This window comes from Branchiostoma floridae, chromosome 13, assembly GCF_000003815.2.
Source record: "Branchiostoma floridae strain S238N-H82 chromosome 13, Bfl_VNyyK, whole genome shotgun sequence".
NCBI lineage: Eukaryota > Metazoa > Chordata > Leptocardii > Amphioxiformes > Branchiostomatidae > Branchiostoma > Branchiostoma floridae.
Window position 1 is genome coordinate 7,321,610 of NC_049991.1, and position 18,957 is coordinate 7,340,566.

The following is an 18,957-nucleotide window of genomic DNA, read 5'->3' on the forward strand; positions in this document are numbered from 1 at the left end:
ATTAACTGCCGCTATGTACCTTTATTCATCCTCTGTTGTTCCTTTCTTTCCTGTTAGTAGTTGCACAAAACAAAAATCTGCATGAGCATACAAAAAGTCATCAGAAAATGGGCGTATACTGACAAGAATTTCATTTAATTTTGGTCCGTCCAAGGAGGTTAAAGTCCTTGGTCCGTCACAACCGCTATGACGTAAAACTTTACTGCTGGCCGTAGCATTAAAAATGGCGGGAAAATGGCGGCGTACGTTCAATTTTGCCCATTCAGCCGTAGATCCGGGCTATTATGCAACGGTTCCTCACACTTTTACACGAGTTGTAGGTCACCAAAAGAAATTCAAGATTGCTGTTGAATCATGCGCGTCTTGTGCCGTGAGCACATGTGATTATTATCTACAAATCTGGCGATGAACGTGACAGTGTGTTTGTCCCACGACGAGCTCGCCTGCCCCAAAAATGACCTGAAAACTTTTGGCCTTGTTGTCTTCGAATGCATTGTTATCGATGCTTTGTAAATGATGTATTTGACACCTAGATGTCTGAAGTGTGCATACCTCAGAAATAACTATTGTTGCATGACCTCTTTAAGTTCCACTATTTTTAATCGACCGGTATAAGGCTTATGACCGGTATTATGCCAATGCATGTTAATGATTAGAAAAGTTTCCAGTACCCTGATTGTAGTACCTGCATGTAAACACCATTATCTAAAGTCAATCGGGGGCAACAAACATTGCAAGCGAAATAGAAGGTATTGTAAAAAGTCTGTGTTGAACGTCTTAAGACGCACGACTGTTTGGAGAAGGCGCTTTGGTATTTCCGTTGAAGACGAAAACCACTGAGGAAGTAATCGTGAATGACTTTTACACCCCTGTAATTCTTCATGGTCTGTTCCAGGATGCAATGTTACCCGAAGTCCCAAGTGCGCTTGCGTGCAGGTGTTACCGCCCCCTTCCGCAGGTGTTACATAACGAGTCTTACCATTGGTGCTGTCAGTTGAAGGTCATTTACTCCAGACGTAAAATAACTTCACAGATTGACGTTGAATAAGTGTTGGCATAATACGATTTGAAAACATTGGAGAAAGCAGTGAACGTTTCAAGGGTTTCACCCAAGTGCAGCTATCAGAACGACGTCCAATTGCAGAGACCTGTTTACAAAAGGATTAACCAATAGGAAAGCCCATAATAGGTGTCACTTTGACCTTAGTCTAGGGACGCTACCGTTAGTTGCGTTGAGGAGACAGCGCTCTTTTTTCAAGACAGGTAAGCAAGATTATTAAGCTCAATATGCATCTTATAATTACTCCATTTGACAATTATGAGTCTATAGTTACAGAACATTCACGTTAAAGTTATCACAGCAGCTTATTTTTTCCATAACATGTAATAGTTTTACACATACATTATCGACGACCCACTTCCGGGTCAGGAAAAGTAGTAAAAACTTGAAAAGATGCTGACATTTTCATCGATAAAAAGAAATTTTGTTCGGATTGACAACGACTAGAAAAGCACTAAGAAAGACAGCGTTTTCTGTGTATTGCCCGCTTTTTCATTCATGCTTGGTATATCTATTTGTTCCTCATAATTTCAATGCTCTTACCCAGCAGTACATGCACGTGCCAAAACTGAGTTTACAACCTACAAAGGCTGGACTACAGTGCAGCAAAAATGGGTAAGTCACTGCTAATATATCCACATATATAAACAAGATAACTCAAGAACGGCTCGGTGGATTGGTTTCATTCTTGGTGGGTTGGTGGGTTGTGATGGACACTGGAAACAAGTAGATTTCGGGGGTCCATGGCAGCTTCCTGGGAGGAACTTCATGGTTTGCTATCTCAAATTCTGGATATGCCATGTCACGATTTTATATGAGTGATAGATACCTCTTGTGCTTGGGAAGAATTGGCATAAGTTTGGGCCTCCTAGCTGCTAGCACTAGAATTTGAGGGGCACTTTTGTGAACAATTTGCTAAGAGGATAACCCAAGAAAGGACTACCGATTTGGTCGCTTTTTTGGTCGCATTGATAGATATGTACAAAGGAAATATAAATTATGTAAACTAGAGGAACATTTGCATGATCGATTAGAAAATTCTATAATAGCAGTATTTTTCAATGTATCTCTTGTCCCGGATATGATATGGCCTTGACACTTTTGTGGTAGATTTTGGCGTCAGGACAAAATGGGAGAGGTTTGGGCCCCCTTACTTTTAATTTTGGAATTGCAGTCACGATTTTGTCAAAATATTCTAAAGCGGGTAACCGAAGGAAGGGATGGCGAAATACCATCATCTTTCATCATGCATGTCAATCTGGTAAGGGGTGTCTTTTGAGGCCCGCCCCTTCAAACTCATTTTACTCTTAAACGACTCACATGAAATGTGATGCTATCATAACGTAATATGACGTAATATGACGTCATCAATTTGATTGTATTGGTTGGAACCATGGGAAAAGAGCATTTCCAAAAAACTTATGGTATGCTACAAAATGTAACGCCAAGTGCAGATATCAGAATGATAATGTTTGTTACGATTTCCGTTGTCAAAACAACATCAGTGGCGTCAAAATGGCGTCATACAATGACGCCATGCATATAGATATCACCAGCTTGAATTTTCACAAATACATTTTTTCAGCAAATAATCGCAAAGATAATGGAATTAGACTAAGAAAAATTCAAACTTTTTTATGGAAAAATGCCAGGTGACTACAAATTCAACGCGATAATAAAACTCTTGATCTGGTCATATAGTCCGCCATCAACAAACGGTTGCCATGGCAACACGAAAAAATGGAAGATTTTCTAAACTTTGTCAAATTGCTTTGTCAAAATCCTAACCACCCCCCACCCCCCACCCCTGTCTGAATAGATGGAATTCATTTGCATAATTTCTTTTGGTAAGTCTAAAATTACACCTGTAATTCATGGCAAATGGAACATAAACGAATACCATATGCACAGATGACATGCAAATGTAGAACTGATTTGCATTATTTATACCAAACAAATGGCTAAACTGCTTAATGATTAATAATGGGTTCTTAATCCGTGTGACAAGTGTACGTTAGCGTGAACATCTTAACAAATTACGTAAATGGAAAATTGCATGGAATCTATTTCATGGAGGTCTGATGTCGTCGAACTATATAACGTTCTACTAAAACTACGTTCTACGTTGATAAGCCGTCTTCAAATACCTCATACCTCCATGAAATGTCTATTTTATTTTATCGATAATGCAAGAAATGTTCGATACAAGTATAATCTACCAAAGATACATCGACTTTCACATTGGCATGTTTTTAAAGTGAAATGAAACCCATGGAATAAGTATAAACAAATAGATAGACAGCAATATTTTGTCATCGATTGTGTTGATATACCAAAAACTTCGAATTACTCTTTGCCCACAGATAATCCAGCTGTGCTGCTACTGAGCGAAGTATATGGTAAATTGAAAGGAGGAATCTCTACCATATACCGTCGGCTGGCAACATTACTCAGGGAACGTGAACCGGACATACGGGTATCCAGCGCCGTTTTAGAAGCAACCGAAGACGATAAAGATGAGGCCAAACGTGATGGAGTTGAACTGTTACTTCCTAAGGTTGACCCTGGGGATGAAAGAACTGAGCCAAGTTTACATTGGCTGACCTTTGACCATCGTGTCAAATACCCAGATCTTCCCTCAAATACACGGACCATCGTGGGACACACTGATGGCACGAGCAGAGGAATATGTAGGATTAAACAGGACCGTTGTCCAGAGGCAACAGTCGTTCTTTTCATCGACGACATACCAGAGGACACTGAACAGTACAAGGGAGATGAGGAGGCCATGGGGATCGGGAAAAAAGAGGATTCCATTCTTAAAGATGCAGAACAAGCTGATGTTGTCTTCTCTATCGGTGACAGGATCTTTGGTCATTTCAAGAGCCAGTTCAGAGCAATACCTGCCAAGAAACGACCTCGACATATAAGGTTTCTTCCACGACCCTCTAGCATCTTTGAAAAAGCAGATGCTGAATACAGTGACGCAGAAACTATGGTGGTCCTGTGCATTGGTAGGGTAGCGGGTGTTGAGAAACTGAAGGGACTTGACCTTGCTGTTGAGGCCCTGAGCATTGTTGCAGGGAAGATGAGAGTCAAGTTGCGAGTAAGAGGAGTCGACAAAGATAACCTACAAGTAACCAGCGCGATTCTTGAGCACTGCAAATCTGCAGATCTGCAGATAACCTTCTTCCCCTATGGCACACAGAAGGATATCTGCAAGGACATGTTGCAGTCCCACCTGGTGCTAATGCCCTCTCGTGCTGAGCCGTTCGGACTGGTTGGCCTAGAGGCCATCGCAACTGGAGTTCCCGTTCTTGTGTCTGACAAATCTGGATTGGCAGACTTGATTAACAAGTTTGCACCACGCTATCATAACTGCATTGTCGAGACAGACGCTGGCGGTGACGATCAAAGAAATGTGGGCAACTGGGCCAGGTGCATTGAAAGGGTTCTGCGACACTGCGAGGCAGAGTTCGAAACAGCTGCAAACTTGAAGCGGGAACTTTTGTCTACAAAGTACTGGGAAGAGTCAGAAAGGCTGTTTATTAATGTCTGTACAACTGAAGGTATCTACTGTTAACATGTTTCCCAAAATTCAATAATTACATACGCATTCACAAGGATTAAAATATTTTAACTCGATTCAGCAAATTACCTTACGCTCATATCATATGTTGCATTTTCAAATTGCATTGTCTGCAAACTTATTGAATTGAATTAAATTTCAAGTCAAGGTCCGTCGACACTCGAAAATCAAACTCAATGATATCAGTCTAAACCATGTGTGCACATTCTAAAAATTGTATATGGATGCAAGGTTTCAAACTCCAATGAATTTGTTTTATTTGCAAAGATATATGGATCTCTTTGTTCCTCTTTTAGGAGGATCCAGCCCTAGGTTGAGCGACAGCAACAGCGGTACGCAAAGAAATGAAGGTCCCATTGGTAGCAGTTCCGATGAGGAAAGTCTACAGGAGAACTACAGAATACTGAGAGTTAGCGAGAAAATCTTTGATGAGGAAGTGCTTAATAGCCCAGAAGAGCTTGAAAGCAGGCTATTAGATTTCAGGCAACATGTTGATGATGCATTGCATTACTTCAAACTTTCATGCAAAGCAAAGCTAAGAATCAAGAGGAGTGTAAAACATCATGCTGCGAAGGTGCACAGAGTGCTATTTCCAGAAATAAAACTAAGATCAAGGTATGGCAAGTTGGTAAAGTGTTTTAATCTGTACTGTGCAACCCTGAAGAAGATTGAAGACGGGTGTGTGCTCTGTACTCTTGAGTTTGATGGCTCCCGGGATTTGGTCACATTTCTGAGAGGCTACCGGGATGGAAAGTTGTCGGAAACTTTGACTCAGGAACTCATCACAGAGGAGATGCAGGAGAAAGAAGGACCAGGCGTCTACGTCCACGTAACACTGCTGGTTGCAAGTGACACCACTAGAACAGGTGATAAAGGTAAGCCCTCTCGTCACTCTAGAGGACAATATGCTATCAACCATCAAACCATTCAATAAAAATTTCAAACCAGTATCAATGGCATTTGGCCAACATAATGCCCCTTCCCCTCACATCTACTAATCAGATTTTACCAATGATCATTAATACTCGCTCATCCAGCTGCTTCAATGCAAGGCCTTTACATTACTTTCTCCACCCACCTCACACAGGGAGCAAACCCGAGGAAACAGATCGCACGCAGGGAGACGAAGAGATGAAAACTGATGACGCAACTGGAGCTTCTGACACACCAGGTTAAAACATTTGAGATTTTATGAGACTAGAAAAAAGAAGCTTTCGCACAATTCGGTAATGACTGGATACTTCTAATACTTTCGGTAAATGCTTCCCCGTGCCGTTTCACTGATTTCACGTCCACTGGTCGCTGCCATAAAGACAAATAAACAGATGTCGATAAGATCGGCAAAAATGAAAGAAACTATCAATCCGCGCGCGATATCAAAATGACGAAAGAGCTCTGCCATGAAAGCTCTGAGACCGCTGTTGTATGACATCAGTCGAGATGTTGCCAGGTGATAAACATGGGTTGTTTGATTGACGATAGGCTTTTTGTAAAAATTGCTTTACCTACCTGATAAGTATTCACGGATACTGTTAGCGTTAAGACACTGATATGTACCGCTTAGTTAATGCAAAATCGTCCAAATATTTGTGACTTATGATTTGATTTCTCCCTAGGGCTTAAAAAGAGTATTTCTCTGGACGATTTACACGCCATGCAGATGCAAATCTCTCCTGCTCAGAATGTCATCTTTCAACTAGGCCTTATCAATCTCGACCTAGCAACCACCAGTGTTCAAGAATCCCGTTTGAAAGACTGGGCATGTGATTCACTCACAAACCAGTTGGCTCAACGATTGGCTATGAAATCACGGCACGTTCGAGAATTACAGAGCAAGGTGAGGAGCACGATTGAGCTTCATAACAACAGAGTTGAGGAGCAGGCTGACGTCATTCATAGACTCAGGGCTGAATTCAGGAATCTTACCCAGAAGATTGAATCAGCAGAAAAGGTTCTCTCTGACAAGAACACAGAAATTCAACAGCAGAAAGAAGCAAATAAGAACTCGGCTGTAGTAATTGAAGACCTACAAGCTGAAAACGCTAAACTACTTGCAAAGTTGGCGGCTAAGAAAGCTATTGAAGATATGGCAACCTCAACTGACGTCCCCAGAGGTGGAGAGTCGGGTAAATGATTTCTCTTCCTATGCTGCAATCTTGCATTACCGACCTTGATAATGATTTTAACGAAACATGAGAAGTAAACAAACGAAGTTAGGTGGTTGGCACCCAGTGGCAGAGTGTATATGATTATAAAGTAGAATGTCGTTACGTCTGAGAGTCATTGTTCTGTTTATCGACGGAATTTACAATTGGATGAGATACTGAATTCTTTCACGGTGCTGTATGTTATAAAATCCCTTGATCTACCCATGCAGATGAACCTATGTATGATAAAACTAGACTGGAAAAGCAGACGCAAACTGATCCTGAGGTGCCATCAGAGCAGAGACCAACATCACCCGAACAGACCAGCCAAGATATGGAAGGTGACTACATTGACGAAATGGTTTCACTTGGTTGACATTTTCGAAATTTTAATTAGAAATATCTACAGACTGCTACAGGTCTTCATTTTACGACCTTGGATGTCAAGCTCTTGAGAATATTTTCAGGTAACGCTAGTTCACCTTTATCCGCGGGGTGACCTATATCCGTTGCTTTTAAAACATTGTATTCTGGGGTATCAAGTCTACGAACGGTTGTTTCAAATTGCAATATTTTGATAATATCACGATTTGAAACCACAGTTCGTCAACTTGATATTCCTGGATACCGTCTTTTTTAACAACGGATATAAGTTACCCCCGGATAAAGGTGAACTAGCATTACGTCCACGGCGGTATGTCACAAATCCTTTTGATCTTGCCCACGGATATATCAGCATCAGAAGAAGCACGTGCGGCAGACACTTCACGGGGGTTGTTGCAAACTGGTGCAGAGGTACCACCAGATTCTGATCCACGCCCTACAGACGTTGTCAAAAGGCAAGGAGCAACATCGCGTACACTACACACTGAGCATGAGATAGAAGGTGATCTTTTAACGATCTTATTTAAGACTGCAAATGTGCAATATGTTATGATTGCCTCTTGAGACAGAAAGTTGCAACCGCAAGACCATAATGATAGCATGTTCAGAGAATCATTAGGATTAAATCCTACAAAAATGGCTTTTGCTTTTTGCTTGTCAGCCCGATATTTCAATGTTTTGGAAGGCTATTATCACAGTTACCGATACGAAGCACACTGACACTAATTGTTCTCATGTCATCCGTCAAAAATTGTGAAAAAATAAATTTAAAAAACATCACAAAAATTTAGTTCAAATGTCTAAAATAATATTTTGTACAGATAACAGGCACATATTCTGCAGTATTTCATATTGGAGGGTTGAAATACACTCCCAAAGATGTCATACTTATGTCTGCAATACTGCAATTCAGACTATATAGTAGAATGCCCAACTGCAGCCTCGTTCTGATGCCATGGCCCCGGATGATCCCAGGCAATCCAACATGGCTGCCATAACTGGAATAACCCTTATTTAGAGGTCTTAGTTTCTTTGGTATCTAATGGCTTTCACTTCCGTCGTATATGTAGATTGATAATAGCTATTTTACCGATGTTGCTTACAGGGACTTTGGAAACAGTGGGGGCCATGTCCCGTGAACTACAGGAAAATCCAACTGGTCAGGCACAGGTTCTTATCACGTCTGCAGATGACCGGTGAGTATATTAAATAATGTAACAATTATGTAATCATACTAGTAAAGTGAATACTCTGACAGGGTTCTAAATACTTTTGATAGCCAAATTGGCAACCTCAAAAGCTAGGTTGCCCAATTCCATGATGCCGCGGAATTACCCCAATCTCGAGCTCTGCAGCTGGATTAGAATACTTTGTGTAAATAGTAAGGAAATGTATACAATCGGGGAAAATGCCCAGGGGAAAATATGCTACATTTAGACAAAATATTTAATACCCCTCTGGCTATCAGGTCTGAGAATGCTTATTAAAAGTGATCAATTTATTGCCTGATCTTGGGAAATTTTCAAAAAAATTGATTGAGTAATAATATAAAACAAACATAAATGTGCGGCGCAACTGCGCAGCCATGTATTTTGAACACTAATACAACTCTTAGACAAAATAAATGCAGCTGTAACCTTCAATAGCACATAAAAAAGTAAAGTCAAAACAAACACCAGATGTCGAGATGAGGTAATAGTTACTGCTATTGGTTGCAAAGCCAATACTCTTAACAGTCACCTACATTATGTGTACCCTCACCCCTAGTCGTCACCTTAGTCCTTAGCTCCATACAAAGAATAATTGTATTGCAACAATACAATGTATGACAACGTGTATATTTTGTGTTGCATCAACATTTTCATTATATATGCCATTCGAAACATACATGCATTTACCATTTTCATGTAGCTGATCCAGCCGTAAAAGAGGGCTTTTCTCAAAATTGAAACAAATACTAATCTATATTAATTTTGGCGACACCTTCCGGGCGAAGCCAATTTCGTCCTCATCAGCTGCAGGTCGACCGGGTAAACGATTTTTCACCCAACCTTCTTTATTTTGAATACAGTGTGGAGATCAAAACAGATGACCTTGGCCCGGAGGAGCAGGAGATATTCCGCAGGTTTGCTGAAAAAGCCAAGAATGTGACTGACCAATCTCCAGTGGAGTTGCTACAAACCCTCCACGAGGAGGTTGGGCAACACGTTGATGAGGAAGCGTGGATGGGGCAGGCGTACGTCCGTATTGGCATCGTCGGTGTCTCGGGTGCGGGCAAAAGCACCTACATTAACTCCTTCCGGGGGCTGAGGGCTAGCGACCCGGGGGCAGCAGCGGTCGGCGTCATCGAGACCACGACGGAGGCTGAAGAGTACCGTCATCCCAAACATGACCACGTCATCCTGGTGGACTTTCCGGGAGCTCTCTTCAAACTAGAAGGTGGACATAGACGATCTGTCACCTTTGATATGAAAGAATATACAAGAAAGTTTGAGGGAAAGATGAAGGAATGCAATGTTCTGCTCGTCTTCACAAGCGTTCGGGTCCATGACAACGCCGTGTGGATCGCAGCAAAGGCCAGAGAAATTGGCAAAAAGGTACTGTTCGTCCGCTCCATGCTCGATGTGGATATCTACAACAAACAACGTGACGACCCGGCCTACTTTACTGGGGGGCAGGAGGAAGGCGAGAAACGACTCCTTCAGCTCCATCGGCAGGACTACGTCACCATGCTGGAGACGATGGGATATGGGCGTGTGGCCCCTGAGGAAGTCTTCATCATCAGTGGCATGCTGGAACACATCCAGCGCGGAAGCTGGGATGCTCCTGCCCTGAAGGAAGCCATGTTAAAGCAGCTACATATCCAACAGCAGATACTGTTCATCACGATCTGCCAAGATTTCTCTCCAACAATGGCAAGGGCAAAGGCGAAGATCTACAAGAGCCGAGCTTGGAAAGTAGCGCTAAGAGTTGCCGCTGCTGGGGTCATACCATTTGCGGGGGGATCGATCAACGCAGGTGTGTAAAATGCATATATATGTCCTGATAAAAGTGTCTTGTTATAACGAGACTATTTCCTGCCCCCCCCCCCCTTGTGAAATATGATATGTGGATACGTAGCAATACTCTTATACACAGGCGAGTGTAGGAACCCTTCTTGACGCTAACGTGTGACACGACCAGCAAACATATATACCGTCTGAAGAATACGATGTTAGTCTTTTTAGATCGTTTTGTCTGATTTTTGGTAGTTATGTAGGGATTGGAAATATGAAGGTCGATAATTGGCCTCCTAGCGGCGAGTTACGGAACTAAAGCGGAGGTTCTAAGTTGCCAGGTTTATGATTTTTGACTAGGGGATACGTCTTTTGGCCGGGCAGGGAGTAAGTCATTGGCATTCTGGCGGCTTGTTTTGAACGGCAGAGGGCGATTTTGTTGTTATCTTTGGTAAAGCAGGGGTTGGTGGATTTGTATTATCATTAGTATTAACATACCTTAGGTGATGATTAAAATCCTGGAATTTATTGTATGAAAATCTAGGCTTCATTTAAGCGATTAATGAAGAAGATGAATATTTCACTTGAACCTCAGATGTTGACCTATTTTCTGGGACACAATAAGCTTCCCTGCCCTGAGCAGCTGTATGGCAGATGCCTGCAGTTGATGACAGGGTGAAAATAATCAAACGAAATCATGCAAATCACGGCAGCATTTGCATTACTGACAAAATAGTCGAATAGGCTTCATTACTTTCGCCTACATTGTACCTAATTAATGAGAAAATGCTTTAATCTCATTGTGGTAAATGACAGCAATTTCTTACTTTTGGCATTTGAAAGTCATGTACAAGTGAACATCATCAATTATGTTTGGATGGCACCGATGATCAACTAAATAATGTATGCAAATCAGGATCGTGTTTGCATTATTGATGATGAACACAATTAATCCACGCTTTGTAAAGTTTCAAATCATTTCGCGAAGGCATGAGGTCGTAGAACTCGAGTCTGTTTATTCGAACAGTAGCTATACACATTTCTGTACTTCTTTACACCTTGAAAAATGTGAGGTGGTAAATATTATGCCTTTGCTAGCATATGCTGACATATTGTTTGTCATTCATTTAAGGCATTTTTATCACGACGGTGACACAGTTCAAAAGAGGTTTCGGGCTTGACGAGACCTCCGTGCGTAAGCTGGCTGTTCTAACGGGCAAGGAAGCGGCGGATCTGCAGCACTTCGTGGATGAAAGGATGTCTCTTGTCAACAAGATCACACAGTACTTCCAAGGCGATATCGATATACAAAGTCTTAAGGAAGCCCTTGTTGCAGCTGGTGCAAGTGAATTTCTTGCAGGCGCTCTAGCCGTGGATGCTGCCATAGATATGGCGGTCCCTTTTATCGGCGGTCTTTTTACAGCACCGGCGTCTTACCGCATCGCCTCGAATATTCTGAATCTTGTCATAGAGCAACAAGAGAAGTGTGCGCTTGCTTTGTACGAGCTTGCCTTCCGTTAGTCTAAATTACAGTCTTTACTCCAATTTGATTTTTAGTAATTCTAATACACATGTATATTATGGGCTTCGACTGGTTCGTCATCTTGTTATATTTGATTAAGATATCAAAGGAAATTTATAACTTAACAGTTGACGTAACAGTTGCAGCTAAGTTAATGTTATGTTGATTAGAGGCAGTCTCATAGATATAACACAGCATTTTGGAAAATAATTGCTACTATATGTGGGTACGTACTGTAAATTATTACCAAATAAGAGGCTTAGCAACTTGATTTCGCGTAGTGTATTCATTCATTGACTTGGTACAGAAGTTCACAGAGTCATCAGAGGGTCGTCAAAAAACAATTGACCAGCTAATGAGTAATAAACCAAAAAGCTATGGGGAACTCAAAATCATTATGTACACACTATGCATCTTTTCCCTGAGGTGTTGCAAGCTTCCTGGTAGTACCAGTAGTCTAGTATTATTTCTTCCCTCTATAGCCTACAGCCAGATAAATTTGTACAGGTAGTAGCTTATGTTGAAATCACCCGAATCAATCAAAGTGCGTTGGCGAACTGCTGTACTAGGTTAGAGCAGTGAAGTAGCGGGATCATGTAGTAAGACACGAAAGTGTAAATAGTCTGTAAAGTGTGGAAACAATGCTTCTATTATATGTCTTCTGGTAACTTCTGGGTGATATAATTTGATACGTATAAACAGCTGCTGTTCCTTTCCTCATTTCTATTGAAGACATTTTATGTGAACAGCATATCGATGAAAATGTAAAGTATACGTATTTTAATAATTATACTTTACATTTTCATCGTAAATTGTATAATTCTGTCCTAACAACCTTTGAAAATAAAATTAGCAATGAACAACTCCAATATTTCATGTTATATGACTGTGCATGTGTGCAACCATGTCAATGTGTATACACGTGCACGTAAGAGAAGAATAAGATTGTAGACTCTTCGTGATGATCATAATGTTTCAACCGAAGATTTTGTCAACTCTAATAATATCTTGTGATTCAGCACAATCTAAAGGGAACAACTACCCTGATAAATGTTCTGTGCATAAGTTATGTAAGACGTTTTTCTTCGGTAACAGACCACGTTTTTTGTTGATATAGGAATGTAATGTACATTTTAAAATTGTATGATAATATTATATAGTTTTGCGTTTTGCTATACAAATGTATTTCATTATATTACTGTGCTATATTATCTTGTGTTTGATAGAATTGTCTTATTATCACAGATACAAAGAAAAGTTATGACAGTATCGTTGAATGCATTATTGTCTGCAATATTATAAATGTACAAATAATGTTACAATACACAGTGACGACATGTTTGTTGATGACGTTTGTTCCCGTCTCCCATCAATTGGTTTGAAGTGACCTTTGTCGCATGTTTCATGTGTTTTTGGTAATCTATGGACTTGCTAATACATCATTTTCATATAAAACTTTGTGTCATCATAATTCTATATGACATGCATAGTGGTGCTATATGACATTTAATTCTTTATCGAGGGCTTTATACATGGATTATTTGCCTCCCTACCAGTATGTTAACTTTGACCACTCATAGAAATCAAATATGTTATACATAGCTTAATCATATTGTACATTGCAACAAAGAGCCATGTTATATTTTTCCTTTGTGGAAATATCTTCGCAGGAATCTTAAATGCTATGAGCGAGTCCTCATATGAACTTGGTTGTACTTAAACATGTTAATTTCAGTTTCATATGTCAATCATACAACACATTTATATATTAATCCAGAGACTGACTTGATAATCTCACCAAATCCAAGTTATTAGTGTAGCTACTAATCAACTGTGCCGATCGACTCATGTTTACAGAAAGGATATGAGTCCACCTATGTCATTAATTTGTTCAAGTTATACTGTTCATCTCTTTGTCAGTTACACCTACTTGGTTATTTAATTTATATCATTTTAGTTGTTACAACGATTTGCTGTTTTGTCATTTAAGTTCACTGAGTTGATTTTTATTTTGACACTTCATTTCACTTTCAATTATACTTCTTATGTTATACTTGTACATTTATGTTGCCATATGTTTATGATTGTTTTGTAACCTTGGACTGTAAAAATGGACTCCAGGAAGAATAGATTTTGCGAGTGTATTGTAAATTCTAATGGAGATCTAAATAAACAAACAAACAGCTATCAACCAAAACAAGATTAGATAGATACTCATATAGTACATGTGGACTAAATAAACAATAGATTTAAAAAATGTAGAGGTTTTCTATTGATATATAACATAATAGGGTCAATTGAAAGGGAAAAAATACAACAAAAGTAGTGCCCCCTTTTAAGAGGATCTGGAGACCACAGCATAGGGACAATATTAGCTTACGAGTTAATTTGCCCCGCACCCTAGTCTGTGTTCAAACAAGCTCTCGCCGGCTGGGGGAGGCGGCAATCTTAGGGCCGGCCGCTAGGGTCGCGATTTTAGTCAGGCTACCCCGCACCCCAGGATTAAGAAGAAACGATGACGGCCTAGGAGTAACGTTAGGAATGTTTACCTTTGCCCTATTCCAACAATTTTTGGAGAGGGGGCAGGGATGTCAATATCTGAAGAATGTGATATGCATAATCTTTACGCATTATGAGTTGCATACTACATTTAAAACATGCACTTTGTTACACAATGTGTTCTGAAGCACCTGCAGTGAGATACAGCGTTTCACACACCATGATACAAAACAGTGTTGCCTTCATTGTTACCTACACGATCGATGTCTACTAAAACATTACTTTTCCCTTACAAGCAAAAAAAAATACACACAGACGCTGTTTAACGTTTGAAAAAGATACGGTATGATATCCGCTGACTATCTTCACCAGAAAACTAGTTCAGACTACTTGTAAATGAACAAAACGTGCACACGTATGGCACCCATACAATTCGCAATGGTTTGTTCCACGGTGCATTGTTTCCGAGGTCCCAAGTGCGCTTGCGCACAGGTGTAAACGCCCTTTCCGCAGCTGTTTTTTGGAGAACCTAAAACATATGAAAGAATTTTACCTCTTTAACGTTGAACATTCCTACTTTTAATCTGCCGTGTGCCGAGTTTTGAAAAGACGGTCAAGTTTTATGATTTTGCCAACGCTCAGTTGCCGAGCTTTTTGCAAGCATTTGACCTGTTTACGAGAAGATACCAATCAGAGAGCCGGAGACAAACGTCGCGAACGATGACCTCTGACATGAGACGCTTACTTGCGTTGGATCTTTAGAAGAAACAGCCTTTTTCAACACAGGTAAGCAAGGAGATTATTGTACGATGGTGAGCCCATAAGTGCAGGTAATACATAATGTTTAAGTTGACACAACCAGCCTTTTGTTTTGAAGGTAAATGTAGCACCTTTGCACACACACACACACTACCCAATGTACCGAAAATTTACTTCCGGGTTTAGAAAAAATAGGAAATGTTCAGACTTTAAAACTGTCGGCAAGATAACCAATGTCAGCACGTCGACCAATATATATGTTGCCCGCTTTTTCATTTACATTCCCGTATTTTTGTACAGTAATTACTACTGTCTATATTAATGAAGTCTATGCTATTTTGTATTTGTTCACAGTACGTTGCACATAATTTCAATATTCCCACCAGGCAGCACTGGACTACAGAAGAGCAAGAATGGGTACATCACTGCTTATCTATCTTAACTGTTAGCTCTACGGGCTATTTCAAAAAGGGAATGACAATTGGGTGCAAACATCGGTATGTCAAAATTCAGTTTTGCTCGTAATCTACAGACTGAAGTTAGAGGTCGGCGATCACATACCTCCGCCTCTACCACATGCGTTAGACCGTTCTGTCAATTCTATATATAGTTGATCATAATCAATGATTCTGCCTTCCCATTGCTGATTAAGCTACAATAAGACATTATACTTAACGATATGTTGTTTATGAATTATGCTAATGTCATGGTGATGGAAATCTCTAGTTGCTTATTGAAATGAATCCTACATTGTATTGTTTCTATTTAAACACTTATTGATTGCCACTTAATTATAAGATGTATGCACTACGGTATAATCATATTGCAGAAACATTGACTTGTTTTATGCAATTTATCACCAAAATGCCAAAATACAGATTTTTGGTATCACTAGGACGTACCTGGGAGGGGGGTGGTTGGGTAGCCCTTTCCCCCCTAATAACTTCCCAAGGGCCTGGTGTATGACCAATGTAATTTTGGAGTTATAATGATTATGACATCATTATGATGTCAATTCTGTAAATTTATGGGTTTAAACCATCGAAATTTGGTATCGCCTCGAAATTCAAAGCTTTACAAAAGGGTTTCTGATTAATATCAAAGCTCTTTGAAGACTTTTGTTGCCAAAATCAACCACCTTGACGTTAAAAGGGTGTTATAAATTTACTTCATGTACATGAAAGATACATTAAAGCTAGGATCCACTATCTTGGATGGAAAATCTTGACTAAAGTGGACTAAAAGCGTTCATAAGAAAATTATATCTTTTAGCAAATACATACAAGGTAGTAACGAAATTCGATTGACAATAACCTGGTTATACCTTAGCTAATGATATTGTCTGCCATCTTAGAGTTTGACGAAGTCTTCGAATTAGCCTGATTTATGGATATTAAATCTTAGGTTACATTGAAGTATGTATGATATAGACGTCAATGGTATATGACAATAAGCAAGATTTGCTTTAGCATATATCATTGACATCTTATGTACTTCAATATTAATCTTAATCCTGGTAGACTGCACAGGTCATGATTATGAAATCATCTTGATATTAATGATAAAAAGCAACATCTCTCATGAGTTTAGCAAATATGTTAGTAAAACTTACGCTGCATTTTTATTTGCCCACAGATAACACAGCTGTTCTGCTGCTAAGCGAAGTATATGGTACTTTAAAAGGAGGAATTTCTAACATGTATCGTTGGCTTGCACGGGCCATTCGGAAACAAGATCCGGCTATTCCGGTGTTAAGTGCTGTTCTAGAAGCAACTGAAGAACACGAGGAGGATGCCAAACGTGATGGAGTGGAACTGTTACTCCCTAGGATTGAATCAGGGGATCCGAGGACTACTCCAACTTTAGACTGGATGACATTTGACCATAATGTCAAATACCCACATCTTCCCTCAAAGGTAAGAACTATCGTGGGACACATTGATGGCACAAGCAGAGCAGCTTGCAGGGTTAAACAGGACCGTTGTTCAGAGGCAACAGTCGTCCTCTTCATCGACGACATACCAGAGGACACTGAGCAGTATAAGGGAGATGAAAAGGCCATGGGGATTGGGAAGAAAGAAGATTCAATACTTAAGGATGCAGAAGAAGCTGATGTTGTCTTCTCTGTCGGTGATAGAACCTTTGATCACTTTGAGAATCAGTTCAGAGCTATACCAGCCAACAAGCAACCTCAACACATGATGTTCCTTCCGCGGCCCTCCAGTATCTTTGAAGAAGCAAATGCTGAATACAAGAAAACAGAAACGAAAGTAGTACTGTGCATTGGTAGGGTAGCGGGTGTTGAGAAATTGAAGGGACTTGATCTTGCTGTTGAGGCCCTGAGCACTGTTGCAGGGAAGATACCAGTCAAGTTGCGAGTACGAGGAGTCGACAAAGATGACCTAGAAGCAACCAAGGTCATTCTTGAGCACTGCAAGTCAGCTAATCTGCAAATAACCTTCCTTCCTTACGGTACACAGAAGGACATCTGTAAAGACATGTTACAGTCCCATTTGGTCCTGATGCCTTCTCGTGCCGAACCGTTTGGACTGGTCGGCCTTGAGGCCATCGCAGCTGGAGTTCCTGTTCTTGTGTCTGACAAATCTGGATTGGCAGACTTGATCAACAAGTTTGCTCCAAGTTATTACCACTGCATTGTCGAAACGGCCATTAGTGGTGACGATCAAAGAACTGTAGACCGCTGGGTTATGTGCATTGAAAGGGCCCTGCGACACTGCGAAGCAGCGTTTGCAACAGCTGCCAGTTTAAAGAAGACACTTTTGTCTACAAGATACTGGGAGGAATCCGGAAGGACCTTCATCCAGGTTTGCACATGTCCAGGTAAAGATCTGTTATAAAATCATATACCTAGCGAAAGGTTTAAAATTAATAAGGGATTTAAAGGGATTGATGCCGCTTCCTTTTCGCATGGGAAGAATTAGAAGTATTGCACTGTTCAAAGGGCAAATTCCATCAAAACCTTTAAATGTCGGTTCTCTATAGACCTAGGAGACGCATTACCCAAAGTTTTTGCAAAACTAAATGAAATTATCTATGGCCAACGTTTCTCCTATTTTTTGTCTTTAGTACCCAATGCCATGTTAGAGGGCAAAGGTAGAGACCACACTGGCGGTTCGCAAGGAAGCAGCTCAGATGAGGAGAGTATGAACTACAGCATACTCAGGACCAGCGAAAGCATCTTTGACGAAGAAGTACTTCAGGATCCAGAAAAGTTTCAAAGCTTGCTAGTAGATTTCAGGGAACACGTTGACGCCGCCTTGCCTTACTTCAAACTGTCCTGCAAGGCAAAGTTGCGCGTCAAGAGGCGAGCCAAACATCACATTACCAAGGTACACAACGTCCTTTTTTCGGGGAAAGGGCTCAAGTCAAAGTATCGCAAGATGGTAGAGTGCTTCAAACTCTTCTGTGCAACACTGAAGAAGATTGAAGATGGCTGTGTGCTCTGTACTCTTGAGTTTGATGACATCCCAGATTTGAAGTCATTTCTGAGAGGCTACCGGGATGGGAAGTTGTCAGAAACTTTGACGCAGGAACTTATCACAGAGGAGATGAAACAGGAGGGAGGACCAGACCTCTACGTCCATGTAACCCTGCTGGTTACAAGAGATACTGCAGGTTCAATGGATAAAGGTAAACGTTATTCATTATTGCACATATGGACAGTTTGAATGTTGTGTACTTGGCGCAAAGCAATTTATACAAAGACGTCCAACATAATACCACTATTCTTGCATGGTCGTTGTCAAGGTGGCTTACACGTAAATCAAAATCTCAGCCTTATATCAGATTTCATACGTTTATGCTTATTTACATACATCTGATATCTATACCCTTTTCGTGATTTTTTCTAAATCTAGAAGAAGAACTCAACGAAGCTTTCAAACTCCTGTCGATTGAGACCACAAAGGACCAGTTTAGAGATATTGCCACAAAGTTAGGATTCGAGGAGGGATCTGCAGCAGATGCCATTAAGGTGTGAT

The 18,957-nt window shown here is 40.5% G+C and overlaps 2 protein-coding genes across 2 annotated transcripts; both read left to right on the top strand.

Moving 5' to 3' along the window:
* Positions 1 to 1,607: 1,607 nt before the first annotated feature.
* LOC118429410 lies at positions 1,608 to 11,697 on the top strand. Its single transcript, XM_035839892.1, has 10 exons — positions 1,608 to 1,675; positions 3,424 to 4,629; positions 4,946 to 5,524; positions 5,737 to 5,820; positions 6,266 to 6,775; positions 7,027 to 7,137; positions 7,533 to 7,682; positions 8,286 to 8,376; positions 9,252 to 10,198; positions 11,309 to 11,697. The coding sequence occupies exons 1-10, from the start codon at positions 1,672 to 1,674 to the stop codon at positions 11,695 to 11,697; spliced, it is 4,071 nt and encodes a 1,356-aa protein (XP_035695785.1). The 5' UTR covers positions 1,608 to 1,671.
* A 3,102-nt stretch (positions 11,698 to 14,799) lies between these two features.
* Positions 14,800 to 18,956, top strand: LOC118429411. Its single transcript, XM_035839893.1, has 5 exons — positions 14,800 to 14,983; positions 15,311 to 15,373; positions 16,592 to 17,797; positions 18,044 to 18,607; positions 18,835 to 18,956. The coding sequence occupies exons 2-5, from the start codon at positions 15,370 to 15,372 to the stop codon at positions 18,954 to 18,956; spliced, it is 1,896 nt and encodes a 631-aa protein (XP_035695786.1). The 5' UTR covers positions 14,800 to 14,983; positions 15,311 to 15,369.
* Position 18,957: the final 1 nt, after the last annotated feature.